General features: G+C 39.5%; 1 protein-coding gene across 14 annotated transcripts in view; it reads left to right on the forward strand.

Annotated features, from left to right (window-relative positions):
- The first annotated feature begins 1,545 nt into the window (after positions 1–1,545).
- The window catches only part of GPHN (gephyrin), a 651,195-nt gene continuing 637,906 nt past the window's right edge, over positions 1,546–14,834 (forward strand). For all 14 annotated transcript variants that reach the window (XM_055088534.1, XM_055088535.1, XM_055088537.1 and 11 more), the window contains exon 1: positions 1,546–2,139. In XM_055088534.1, coding sequence (XP_054944509.1) covers positions 2,076–2,139 — 64 coding nt within the window. In that variant the 5' untranslated portion in view covers positions 1,546–2,075. The remainder of the gene's footprint in view (positions 2,140–14,834) is intronic.

A 14,834-nucleotide genomic window follows, 5' to 3' on the forward strand; every position in this document is an offset into this window, starting at 1 on the left:
GGACCAGGGCTCAAACCCCAGTCCCCTGCACTGGCAGGTAGATTCTTGACCGCTGAGCCACCAGGGAAGTCCCCCAATGTAAATTTCACCATTGCTGCTTTTATAGATAGACAAAGTCCCTTGTTTTATGTTATTTGTGAAACAAAAGTGCCAGTTTCTTTCCATGAATAATAACGGAACATTCTAAATTGAAAGGGTGCTTATCTACCAGCTTTTATAAAGGATAAAGACCCTAATTCATTTAAGGTTACCAAACCTATAGTGGGCAGGATTAGAATTTACCTCTCTGAAAATTCAAGACATTTTAAAATCATTTGAAATTTGGGGGCGCTAGAGGGAATAAAGATAGAAAGGTAATGTAACCAACCATTTGCTCATCTTTAGTTTGAAATAAAGAAAACATACTTTCACATATATATCTCTCATTTGAAATTAGTTAAGAATCCATTGGCTCCCAGGCTCTATGGTGATAGATTATTATAGGTGGGTTCATGATCTGGCTTCAATTTTAAATCCACTGTCAAAAATACTAGCAATACACATACTAAAAAGAAATTTTACTAATTAATTTTCTCCCACCTCAATTCCACCCATCATCCCCTTTGTACTCCCATTATTTAAAATGAAATACATAACAATGTGAATCTTCAGTTAGAGTGTAAGTCCACGTTCTAGTTGGCACAATAAAACTTATAACCATCAAACTGAGATTTTAATTGTATACAAATGTTGATGATTATACATATTTTTGACATTTTGCTTTTCATTTTTATGCTTCCCGGTTTTACCAAAGCTGAGAAGAAAAAAAAAACATATACGTGTGTGTATATAATGTTTTTTATTCAGAAGTTGAAAGGTCTAGAAAGAAGGGAACTAAGAAACCCATGTGAAATAGCCACAGGTGATTCATATCACACTTTATGAAAGACACATGAAGATAAGTGGCAACAAAAGCTATTTTCATGGTACCCTCATATCCCACAAATACTGAAATGAAAATTACCACCACCGGGCAAGTTTCAGGTTTGTGATTGTGGCTCAAGGGGGAGGAACATTCTCTAATCTCATTCTCTAAGATTGGTGCTTTCACTTAAAAGCAGAGCCTTTAGCGAAAAAGCCTGATGCCACAAAACCATGCGACAGCGGGAGAAAGAGAAGCCAGCTATCTCTCCTCAAGATGCTCTGTCGCAGGCTCCTAAGCTTCGCTAGTGAGGATCCTCCTGAAGGTACAGTCTTGGAGTTAGGAAATCCTACGGTAGGGCGGCAAGCGGGAAGATAAGGAAGGATAGGATACCTCCTCCTTCGCCAACCACGGGCTCACAGCAGCTGCGGTTCTGCCACCCACGCAGCCTTCTAAGGCACCTCCAGGGTCCCTGGCGCCTTTCCTCTTCCCCTCGGGAGAGCTGCTTTGCTGCCCCAAGAGCCGGCCGGAGTAGCTGACAAACGCCGGGCTCGGCAGGGGATTGCTTCTGTCTGGAGCTCAGCTGAGGCAGCGTTCATGTCTCGCGAGCACCCGCGTTCTCCCAACCAATCCCGCGCTACTCGCGCGCCCAGGACCGTTCGCCGGTCCTGCTCCGGCTGCGCCGGCTCCTTCCCGCTCCCGGCACTCGGCAACGGAGCTCTTACTCCTCCCCTCACTCCACGAGTTCCACGATTCGCGGTGTAGCTCCGCCCCTGTCCCCGAGTCCGCCCCCGCGACCTCCCGAGCTGGTGCTCTCCTTTCCCCTCAGTCTCTTGCCGTCCAGCGGCCCTGGGTCTCGCGCTCCGCAAAGCTACAAGAGTCTCGCGCCTTGTTCCTACGCCTCTGCACGCTCTCCCTCAGCAGCCACCGCGTAACCCACCCTCAGCTCGCTGTCTCGGACCCGGATTCGGGGTCGCGCGCCCTGACTCCGCCTACTTCCCCCCGCGGACTTGCGCCCTCCCGGCCCGGCCTCTCACTCGCGCAGGCAGCCGAGCGCTCGCCTCGGGCTTCCCGGGCGCTCTCGCGCTTTCCGAGGCGAGCGCGCTCCCGGCCCGCGCGCTCCGGGCTCTGGCTTTTCCCGGCTCCCGTCAGTGCGGTGACTGCGCTGGGAAACATGGCGACCGAGGGAATGATCCTCACTAACCACGACCATCAAATCCGGGTCGGAGTCCTCACAGGTAACCTGGGGAGGAGGTCCAGGACCGCTGCGGCTGCTGTCCCCGGCTTGCCTCAGGCTTCTCGCCTGTGGTGACCATTCTCTGGCCTCGGGAGGAGGGAAGGCTGAGGAAGGGGACTGGGGGGGGGGGGCGGACGTTTTACAACCGTTGAGAACTACTGGAGGTTGGGGTGTTCCCGCGGGGTCCCCCGGGAGTTGGGGCCGACTCTGTGGGATGTCAGGTCCCCGTGCTTTCGCAGCCGAAGTCCTGGGCCCCTGGGGACAGAGGGGCCGGTGCGGCGGCCGCTGCGGGGTTCCTTGCTGCCAGTGCAGGCGGCGGGATCCCGGCTGAAGCACGCCGCTCTCGGCTGGCCCGCGCGCTTCCTCCGCTACTGCTGGTCCCAGAGAGGGGGGAATCCCATTTCCACCCCCTCCCTCCTCTCCCTTCCCCCCACCCGGGCGGCCCCGCTCTGCTCTAGCCGTGCTTTCGCGGGGCACCAGTGGGAGCCAACACGGGTGTTCGTTAGGCGAAACTCTGCTTCGCCTCCGGCTGCTCCTCGCGAGCCGGGAATCCCCTCAGCCACCCACGGGACACCCCTCGTCTCCCCCAGGAGGTGGGGGATCGGCTTGCACCCGGACCTTGGAAAGTGTTTGCATTCCGCCTTCCCAAGCAAAGGGCCCTCTGCCCGCGTCTTCGTTTTCTTAGAGGGACAGGCGGGGGATCCAGCCCTTTTTACTTGAGAGGGAAGGATTCCCCCACTCGGGCTCCTCTGTTCTCCTCCATTCTGGGACCCCCCTCCCCGCCCGAATGGTCCCGAGGCTTGTGAGGAGCGCACTTTTCCCGGTTCGCGTTTCCCTCCTTCGCGGAAGCCGTGTGTGCTCTGCATGTCTGATTCCGTTGCGCTGTATTTGGGTAACATCCCTCAGTTCGGCGACAGGCAGTTGCTGCAGGGCATGACTTCGGAGATGAATAGCAAGCCTATTTGTAGGGGTTTCTGCTGTGGTTCTGTAGTTGGTAAGGTTTCTGTGTAATTGAGTGGCGAGGTGGGGGTTAAAGAACTATATTTGGAACCTTAGGGCTTAGTTCGGAGTGAAGGAAATCCAGGACTTGCTGATTTCGGAAAAAGAAGCGAGGTAGACGGGAATCCTGGTGTTCTCCTCCCACCTCCCGCCCCCCCCCCAACACACACACACACACACACACACACACACACACTTTTTAATTTTTTTCCCTTGTCAATTCTGACAGGAGACGGGAATCCTGGTGTCCTCCTCCCACCCCCCGCCCCCCCCCCAACACACACACACACACACACACACACACACACACACACACACTTTTTAATTTTTTTCCCTTGTCAATTCTGACAGGTTGAGACGGTGCTCGAGAAGGAACTAAATTGAATGAGACTTGCTTTTATTATTAGGTAGAAAAAAAAATCTCTCGGTGAGATAAAAAATGCAAAGCTTAATTTGGTTGCTGAGTTTTATGAAAAAGATTTCCATGGTACCCCTTCCTGTCTTTTAAGTAACTGGGTCGCCTTTCTCTGATATTGTTTCCAAATGTTAATGGTGATTTATTGAATTTTCCTATTTGAAAGCCCCTGCGATCGAGAAACTAGTCTAAACCAGTTGCAGGGAAGGGACCCTCCCCCCCCATTAGAAGATGCGCTGTTCTCTTCTTTTGGTGCTGAAGCTCTTGCCTTGTGTGAAGATTCAGTTGTAACTCTGAAGTCTTGGAGTTGACATTGCTGATTTTCAAAGAATCTAATTGCGGGGTGTAAAAGTATATACCCTGTATCAACCCTTAACTTGCACTTTAAATTCTAGCCGTGCTTTGAAAATTATTAGAGTAGTGAGAATGAAGCTTAATAGAAACCAAAGTATGTCAGCTGTCCATGGAAATGAAAGGTCATAGATATTTTAAAGTTAAACCATAGAGATTAAAAAATTTTTTTTGTTTATTTAAGCTTTCTATAATAGTTTTATTTAGTGAATCATCTTACCTGGGTTAAGTGACATTGTAGATAGCTGTTCTACAGAATGCCTTGAAAGATGCAGCCCTTATCTGTGTCTCTGCAGTCCAATAGGGATGACATTGGTATGCAAACAACTAAAGAAACAGTGTATGTCATCACTGTGCTAAAATTGTCTAAATAAATTACTTGTGTGATTGAGAGCTAAATGTAAACGGTATTCCATACTCAGATGGATTAGGAGCAAATGTGATTACCTGAAGGGATAATTTGGTACATTTACCAGGGCTAAGAAGAAACTGACATTTTAAAGGGGAGTTGAAAGTCAGTGGCAACTTTATAAATGAATATGTTGCTGAGGGTGAGGCTCTTGAGCAGAATAAAAATGTAATGCAAAGGCCCTGGAATGCCCAGGTAGGATAGGTAGGTGGCACGAGCAGAATGTCAATGAGAGAAGATAACTTTGGCAGTGGAATTAAAGACAATCTAGGGAAACTATCTCATGAGAATGAGGTACAGTAGTTTAGGGGGAGAAGTCTAAGGTCAGGAATAAGGATATACGTGAAGGAATGAAAAGGAAGTTGCACATTTGGGACAAGTGGTAACAGAGGACAATAGGAGTTGGTGATAAAATGGATATTTGAAGTCAGAAATAACTCTGAGAGGTTTTTACTTAAAGTTAGTGATATAAGTATTGTCTTCTATGATAGAGCCTGGAAATGTGGAGTAGAATCAGAGGAAAGAGCACCAGTCCCCAGTCTGAATAGTGGATTTTACTACAAACAGCTTAATATTTATGGTCTTAATATTCCATGTGATTTTGTACACACAAAGAAAACCTACAGAAATAAGCCATGTTGCACAATTTTGTCTTGTAGAACTTCCAAGTACTGCAGTTTTACTAGGTAAAATTATTCTTTACTGAACTTAAGTACTATGATTTCATACTTAAGAAAATTGAATTGAGGCCACACTTAAAACCTTGATTTTGTGAGTTATAATTTGTGGCTTTCTTAAAGGTGGAGGGCTTGTTTTATAAAATATCCTCTCCATGTTTCATAATAGTGATTTTAAGTATTTTATCTAAGTCTGTTTTACAGAGGTTTTAGAGGAAAACTTAGAGGTTTTAGAGGTTTTACATATTTTAGAGGAAATGCACACATTTTACAACATGTTAGTATTTTGGTGAATTGTGTTGTCATTTCTAAAATCTTTGATTTCTTTGTGACATCTTTGATTATGTCTTGAAAGATAGTTTTTATACCACTTGGAAACTTTTCATCTTCTACGTGTTTTTGTAGTCTTTTTCTCAGCTGTGAATTTGGCAAATATGGTACGCAGTCTATTGAAACTTCGCATCAAATGAAATAACTGTTAGAATTTTGAAAGAATATGGTAGGAAAATATTTAGCAAAGGCATTTCTTTTTTGTATTACTATCTTGAATCATTCAGAACTTGGAAATCAGAGTATGATAGTTAATGTAACATGGATATTTTATATTATCTTTTTGTTCAGGAAAATGGGAACATTTACATAGGTTTTCATGGAAACATTTTATGTTGAAGATTATTGTCGATCTCTAAAAACAATATCTTTGTTAGTAACTATTTTATGTTGATTTGTTAGAAATGAAAGTTATATGGTCTTCAGTGATCTAAGCTCTAGTTTTTAATGCATCTGTATCTAATGTTCTTTACTTCTATTACTATTTTTAACAGATTAAAGACAATGTGATGATGAATAACAGGCAAATAAACAAATATCTGTTGCTTTGAAACTAGAAACAAGATGTGGGGCAGATGTAGGAATTTTTATTATTTTTTTACAACTTCAGTAGTAATTATACTTACAGTCTTAACAAGTACACAGCAGGCTCACTATATCAAATGTGTCATTTTTCACCTATTTTTGTCTGTTTCTAAAGAAGCTGTTTATCAAGGGAGCACACTACTTCTACCACTATAAGTTCCATGGAAACATCAGGAAAATAATGAATACATATATGTTTGTGATATAGAGTGGGATAGATTATGTTTCATTGGTTATTAAATATCATATTAGCTAGCCACTGCTAATGTTTGGTATACAAAAGCACTTAGCTAAAGATGATAATCCATTACCTAAATATTCACTAACAGTGGCATGGATGAGAAAAGGATACAAATTTTTAGGAAAGGGCATTTTAAAATTATGTTTTTGCTCTAGTAATATACATTTTATTGCACTAAATTGTAGGTTTGTAATCAGGAAGAGTTATTAGACATATATAAAACTAGATAATAAAGATTAGATAAAAGACTAATTGTAAACTAGAAACCAAAAATATTAGTTACATGTAGGGAGTATTTCAGTCATTTATAAATAAAGTCATTCAAAATATTAAAAAAACAAGTTCTGAGCTAAGGAGGTAATAATCATTTGACTCTGGAATTGTTCAATCATTTATTTTATTTCATTCCTCATGCTTATCCTTGTGCATTATGTGTGTCAATATTATTTTATGAAAAGCCCATTTATTGATGAAGATATATAAATATATCTTTTGAGAATAGATATTGTCATTAAGTAAGGCAAATCACTATTGCAAACAAAACCTATATCCTGTGAAATGGAATTGTGTGTACTGGCAAACATACCAATATTGATCTATATGACTGTTATTAAAAAGAAGCCTATTTCTCAAACTAGGTTGTTCTTTCATGAATTTTTGTTTGGAAGCAATGTATTAGTGATTAAAGTAAGAAATCATTACATTAACTTCTATTGAATACATTTAATACTATCACAACTGGCCAAAGACTTTATAAACTACTAGTATGTAAGCATAGTTAAGAGTTTTAACTATATTCAAGATACATATGACTGTTTGACTTTAAGGTATGTCGTGGAGAATCAGCAGTATGTTATTGGGGGAGGAAATGATGAATGAATCTGTTTTTCTCTTACTGGTGAGAGATTCCTGGTTAAGGTGAATAGAGTGCTTTTTTGATACAGTGAGTAAAATAGATAAAGTCTATACTTAGCACCTGTAAATAGGATTGAAGAACTAAGCATATTTGGAATTTGAGATGTTAAAAAAATAATGCTAAAAAAAAAAACAACCACAAGGGGTTTCTTCCTTCACATCTGGGCGGAGAAGATGAATACCAAGGAAGAAGAAAAGATTATTTAACCTGTTTAAAAGTAGTTGGATCTCTCAGTGCTTTGTGACCACCTAGAGGGGTGGGATAGGGAGGGTGGGAGGGAGATGCAAGAGGGAGGAGATATGGGGATATATGTATATGTATATGTATAGGTGATTCACTTTGTTATAAAGCAGAAACTAACAAACGATTGTAAAGCAATTATACTCCAATAAAGATGTTAAAAATAAAAAGTAATTGGATCTGTATTTAATATGAATAGCATGAAACCTTACTTAATTTTTGAGCGACCTCCCGGAAAAGCACATGTCTAATGAGGTATTGTGATGTAGAAATTCCGTCCAGGTTGTTTAATGAGTTCATAAGTGAGTTTGTACTTAATTGATTTAAACTAAGTAAGTAGAACTTCTTGAATATATTGTAATTAAAATAAACAATTCCAACAACTTTTACAATAGTTTTGCCAGTAAGTATACGTTTTGAAAGAATGGAATTAAATTTACTATGCTTTAAAAAATGTCCTGATTTGACAAATAAAGGAGCAAGCAAATGTGGAAGGAACTTTATGCAATTCGTGCCCTGCTTCTCAAGTTGGGATACATGACATTGTGTTCAGGGGATACTCTAAGGATTCTAAGCTATGGGAACAAACATAATAATTCTTGAAGTATCAATTTTACTTAGAGTGTATAATTTAAACCACTTTAATATTACAGTAAGCATGAGTAAATTAGGCATGAATGTAGAATTTTAAAAGGAGCTTTTAGACAAAATCAGACTTCAAAGAAATTTCAAGTGAACCCATTGTATAACTCCAGACCTCATTGTTCTTCTGTTATCGCTACTTTGGTGAGAAAAAATTAAGGAGCACAGGGCCACAGAAGGAACTCGAGAAGACTCTATCTAATGCTAGTTTGGCCAGTAAAGTCCTGTAACTTTGAGCAGTATTATTTAACTCTCTCTCAGCTTTTCTCACCACTAACATGAAGGATGCTCATATGGCAATATAGGTTTATATCCTTTAGTATCTTGACCAGCCGGAAAGAGAAATATAGGATATCAGGCTTAGGTTTGGTTTTTTTTTTTTTTTTTGGCTTTATAATGGGAATGATTATGGGGGAGGGGTAGATTATACATTAAAAATGCAAGAGGATAAGAAATGGAAGAAAGGATGAAAAATTTCAGCGATTAGGTCCAGTCAGTGTAAACCGAAGGGAAAAATATTTAGATTTTTTTTCATTTAGAAATTTTTGTGGTATTAATCACAAAATTAACAGTAGTTTCAGTTTTACACTTAATTTCAGACTCAGCTCACACTTCATTTCCTCAACAAAATCTTTCCTAGGAATTATTCTCTACAATGATGTCTTTCTTTCTTTTCCTTTAGTGTTTATAAATGTTGCTACACCCTGTAATCATGTACATGTGAGAGGCTGCAGGATGGAGTTTAAAGAAAAAAAAGAAAAAAGACTTTGGAGTCAGACTTGTATTTCAGATCTCAGATCCTGATATGCCCTTTATTTTGGAAAGTCATTTAACCTCTATGAATTTCAATTTCCTTCTCCAAAATAAAGATGGCAGTGCTTACTTCACAGAGTTGTTAAGAACTGAGGGGATTTCCAGTGGTCAAGAATCCGCCTTCCAGTGCAGGGAACACAGGTTCGATCCCTGGTCGGGCAACTAAGATCCCACATGCCCTGCAGCTCTGGAGCCGACACACCACAACTAGAGAGCCCATGTGCCGCAACTGAGATCTGATGCAGCCAAATAAATAAATAAATAAATATTAAAACAAAAAAACCAACAACAAAAAAAACGGGACTTCCCTGGTGGTGCAGTGGTTAAGACTCTGTACTCCCAATGCAGAGGACCCAGGTTCGATCCCTGATAGGGAACTAGATCTCACATGCATGCCACAGCTAAGAGTTCGCATGCCACAGCTAAGGAGCTGGCGAGCCGCAACTAAGGAGCCCATGTGCCACAACTAAGGAGCTGGTGAGCTGCAACTGAGGAGCTGGCGAGCCGCAACTAAGGAGCCCACCTGCTGCAACTAGGACCCGGTGCAACCAAATAAATAAATAAATAAATTTTAAAAAAGAACTGAGATAATGTATGTGAAAACACCTACCATGTATGTCTAACTTGGATTATACAGTCGACTCTTGAACAGTGGGGTTGGGGGGGAGTAGGGGTGCCAACCCCCCGTCCCCCACCCCCACAGTCCAAAACCTGAGTTTAACTTTGTAATTGGTCCTCCATAGCTGTGATTCTCCCCTATCCAAGGTTCCTTATATGTTGATTCAACCAGCCTTGGATTGTGTAGTACTATAGTACTTACTGAAAAAAATCCTGGGTGAAAGTGGACCCGTACAGTTCAAACTGCTCTGGTTCAAGGGTTAACTGTATACTCAGTAATCTTCATTTCCTCTTCATATGCTGTTTTGGCATAATTTGCTAATAGCTTCATGTATAAACATCTTCCTTAAAGTAGATTTTAAAGTTCTTGAAACAGGTGATGGTGTTCTTCACTTCTTCTGTGTCCTTTTGTCATAGCACCTATTAATGAAGTATTTGCATAGAAGATGTTTAATTTAAAAAAAAATTGGACGGTGTGACAGTAGTTTAGGAAGCAGCTACTGAGAAACATTTAGATAAACTAGAACTTCGCAATTATTACTAAAAAGACAGTTCAGGGTAGATGGAGTGGGGTTTAGTATTTTTCTATATATATATATATATATTACTGGTAATAGGATGATATCAATGATGTCTATTTGAGATATTTTATACTATCAAATTTAATATTTTATATATTTTCTTTATATTTCCCTTATGTATTTATGTATTTTCTTATCTATTTTCTAATTAATTTGTATATGTATTCTTAGTTGATGGGCATAATCTTTATGAGGATGATTTTAGAGTAATTTTACAGTAATTTTTTAAACTGTCATCTTAAAAAATGAAAAATTGAAATTAAAGGTAAAAGATTCTGAAAATGCTGAAGGTTATTTTGAAGGTTAATTCTGAAGGTCAAAATAGCATAAAATAGGAGTCAAAAGTTCTACATCTTCTACCACTTTCAAGACACTTAACCACATTAAACCTCAGTTTCCTTAGCGTTGAATGGAGGAAATTATGCTTACCTTACATAGTTAATGTGAGGGAGAAAGGAAATAATGTGTTCAATAATCAACACCTACTATGTGCCAGGCTCTGTGCTAAAGTGAGGGGTACAATAGTGAATAAAACATACACAGTCCTTATCCTCTTGGAGCTTATATTTTAGCACTAACATGAACACACTATTTAGTCAAGTTAGATGTTGACAAATCATGCTTCGTTTATGTTGCATTTCAAGGAATAAAGTGCTTCTGTATTTTATTTTTGTTGTAGATAAGTATAAGCACCAAAACCATTCTCACATCAAGCCATTTTTGACACAAATTTTTAAACCATTACACATTTCCTGCTAAGATAGAAAATATTGAACATAATTTAATTATTTTATTCATTCAGGTTTAAGTAATTATAGCTAACATCTGTCGAGTTTATATATATACATACATATATATGGCATAAATATGTTCTATTTGTGCTTAGCACTTTGCCCATGTTATTTTATCCTTACAGCCTTTATAAGGTAATATATTACTCCGTTTACACCGCCTGAGAAATTGGTTAGGTAGCTTGCTCAAGATTACACCAGTGGCCCTGCCAGATTCGAGAACAGGTCTGACTGTACTCTGAGCAATTACATTTCTATATTCTATTCTGAATATCTTTTATTGTGGAGTGTGGTAGTATAGTTCTCTATAGTGTTTTCTTTTCAGTTGTGACTTTACACACTTTTTCCCTTCTCCACTTCTAGTTTCTAATCTACTGGAGATGCCTTTTTGTGGCGGTCTGGCAGACTACAGGCCATAACTGACCAGTACACATGTTCATTAGGCCCATACTGTGTCTTTACAAAAAAGTATGTTTCTAACATTAAAAAATGACATTTTATATAAACCCGTACTTTTAGCTTTTTAAGATTCAGTAACACTGCATCCTCTTTCCCACAGGACAGTAGTTGGTTAGAGTGGCTGTCCCCTTGAGATAGGGCATGTATTCTCCAGTTTGCCACAATTCCCACTTAACCTATTTGTTATCTGCCTCACCTCATAGGTATTTGAGTTTGTGATCTTTGCTGATACATATTCTTCTTTTTCCATCATATCTTGGGCAACTTTTCATATTAATGAAAATGATAATACAGAGTTTATCAAGAGCTTACCAAGTGTGAAATAATTTTCTAGAGCCTGCCATAGAACCTATTAATTTATTTAATCCTCATAATAGTATCACTATTTTACATTTGAAGAAATTGTGGCAGAGAGAGATTAAGTAATTTGCTCAAATTACTGCAATAAAAAGCCAAGTTGATAAAAGGCCAAACTGTGAGTTGAACCCATGTAGTCTGTTCCTAGAGTGTAAGCTCTTAACCACTACATTATACTCCTTGGCATTTAATAATTAATTCATATAGATACACATCTTTCTTTTTAATGGCTCTATTGTATTGCATCATAAGTTACGCTATATTTAGTCCGTCCTCAATTGATGTCCATAGAGGTTTCTTATTTTTCATGTGACAAATGTTGCAGATAATAACATTGTACATTTATTATTGCATATTTGTGAATTTAAAAAAAAATGTAAGTTAAATTACTATGAATAGAATTTTGGGGTCAACAGTATCTGCGTTTAAAATTTTTGATAGAAATTACACCCTTTTTGGAAGACAAGTTTGTACTAATTGTAATTAATATTCTTACTTTCATTTGGTATTATCTTTTTAATTTTTACGAGTTCTTTTGAGATACAACTCTTTCTTGAGTTATATGCGTGGATTAGATTGCAGACGACAGATACCTAGCTCACAATTACCTTAAGTGAAAAGGGGAATTTATTAATTTACATAAGAGTATAGAGGAGGAACTGACTTTAGATACTCAAGCAGTGTGTCCAGGGGATTACTGTAATGATGGACACTTATTCTCCGTTTTAGTGCTTTGATTTTTCAGTATGTTTCATGCTGACTTCATGTAGCCAGAATTGGGGCAGGGAGGGTGCAGGTTAGGAGATTATAGTAATAGGCAATCAGGTTTTCCGTACCCAACTAGTGAATCCAGAGGAGAGATTTTCTTTTTCATGGCATTTGTATATAAAATTCCAGGTTGCTTCTTCACCTGGCTTGGCCCACAGGTCCATCTTTGGGCCAATCATTGTGACTAGGAAAGTGAGGACTGTGATTGGCCAGGTCTGTATTTCATGTCTGTTTTGGGATTGGGACACTAAATAGGCAGCGTCACCAGAATCACACGCAGAAGGGGATAGGGAAGCCTTCAAAAGAAGAGGGGTTTCTGCCACTAGAAGGGCAGAATTTAGAGGTTTTCTTAAGTCTTTATGCCTTTTTGCTTTCTTATTTTCCCCCCTAAGAGTATAGTTTATCTGCCCTATTTCCTTTCTCCTGCTTATTCCATGAAAGTGGTCCTCTGGCAGATAGTTCTAATTGGGACTGGAACAAGTTAATGTGTGAGAACTAGTGGGTTAAACTCAGGGCCCCCTAATATCAACAGTGGTTAATTTATCAGGAGCACTCACAACGACTGACTTCCACTTTTTCATACACTGCATAAGTGTGGTTATCTAAGGATATTTTAGAACAGTAGTATGCATGTAATAGAAAGATTTTACTAGTTTTTACAGTAGTTCTTTTATGTTGCTTTATTTAAAGTTTTGATCAGCTATGAGTCTTTTTTTAACAAGTTAATTAATTAATTAATTTTTATTTTTGGCTGCCCTGGGTCCTCGTTGCTGTGCGTGGGTCCTCTCTAGTTGCGGTGAGCGGGGTCCACTCTTTGTTGCAGTGGGTGGGCTTCTCATTGCAGTGGCCTCTCTTGCTGCAGAGCACAGGCTCTAGGTGTGCGGGCTTTAGTAGTCCTAGTTCAGGGGCCCAGTAGTTGTGGCTCACAGGCTCTAGAGCTCAGGGTCAGTAGTTGTGCACAGACTTAGTTGCTCCACGGGATGTGGGATCCCCCCAGACCAGGACTCGAACCTGTGTCCCCGGCATTGGCAGGCAGATTCCTAACCACTGTGCCACCAGGGAAGTCTCTAGCTATGAGTCTTTAGTCTTTTTTTTTTCTACAAACGATCCCTCCCAGTATTTCCTAAGTTTTGTTCCTAAGTTTAGCACTTCTCAGGGAAATGTTACAATAGGTATGATGTAAAGAGATTTTTATGTGGTCAAATAAATTTGGAAAGTGGTATATAATATATCTTTCCTTATGGAGATTAACAGTATACTAGAGCATATTAACATATTACAGATGTGAATAGTGTTACAGTTGTGGAGCCTGTTGAAATTTGTTTAGTCTAGTGTTTCCAAAACTTTTTAAGAATGGAACAGTTTTTCAAGACATACCAGAATTCTGTTCAACACTTCTTTGGGAAATAGTGGTCTTTCCCCTGCAAATGATATTTTGGAAGTCTGTATAACACCTTTATATTCTTTTAGCTTTTCTTTTTTTTTTAATTAATTAATTATATTTTGGTCTGTGTTGGGTCTTCGTTTCTGTGCGAGGGCTTTCTCTAGTTGGGGCAAGCGGGGGCACCTCTTCATCGAGGCGCGCGGTCCTCACTGTCGCGGCCTCTCTTGTTGCTGAGCACAAGCTCCAGACGCGCAGGCTCAGTAGTTGTGGCTCACGGGCCTAGTTGCTTTGCGACATGTGGGATCTTCCCAGACCAGGGCTCGAACCCGTGTCCCCTGCATTGGCAGGCAGATTCTCAACCACTGTGCCAGCAGGGAAGCCTCTTTTAGCTTTTTGCTGTAGAAATAGTGGTTTCCTACAGTAATCTCTACTATGAAAATTAATTCATTTTTTCTGGATTTGCCTTTAAAATATATATATGTATACTTTAAAATGTAAAAAAAAATTATATATATATATATTTCCCAGTTATCACCTCTGACTTTTTGTTCTTTTTCTTTCCACATTAAAAGATTGGCTGACTATATTATCTTATTCAGAAAATCTATGATAGCAAAGATCAGTCTTGATTCTGTTACTACTGTATGGGGAAAGAACCCTGGAATAAGTTCTAGTTTGGATTTTTCCAGTGAGCATTTGGTATCATTATTTGTAAAATGTAAAGATGAAGAGATGCTTTCTAAAATCTCCTTCAGCTCTAAAATCTTAATAATCCCAATCTCAGGAACATACCTCATGTTTACCATTCTCTCATTGCTTGTATTCATGTTCTACAACCTGTTACTGACAGCAAAATTATTGATTTGAAATGTCTTCCTTGCTTCAAACAGGAAAAACTGCTAGAAGACACTGACATTCATACCAAGTGTAAATAGAAATAATAAATGTCTGTTACTTCCATTGCAAAATTTGTGCAGTTTTATTTCATTCACTGTCAAATGCTGCAGAGTTCAAATTGCAAAATGTTTAAGATTTAGAATAAAAATTACACACATGTAAGTGTAATAACTGATTCACACAGTCAAGCTTAGAAGAATAATAGAGATTTAGAGGTTTCAAG

The sequence above is a fragment of the Physeter macrocephalus genome, chromosome 11 (assembly GCF_002837175.3).
Source record: "Physeter macrocephalus isolate SW-GA chromosome 11, ASM283717v5, whole genome shotgun sequence".
NCBI classification, from domain to species: domain Eukaryota; kingdom Metazoa; phylum Chordata; class Mammalia; order Artiodactyla; family Physeteridae; genus Physeter; species Physeter macrocephalus.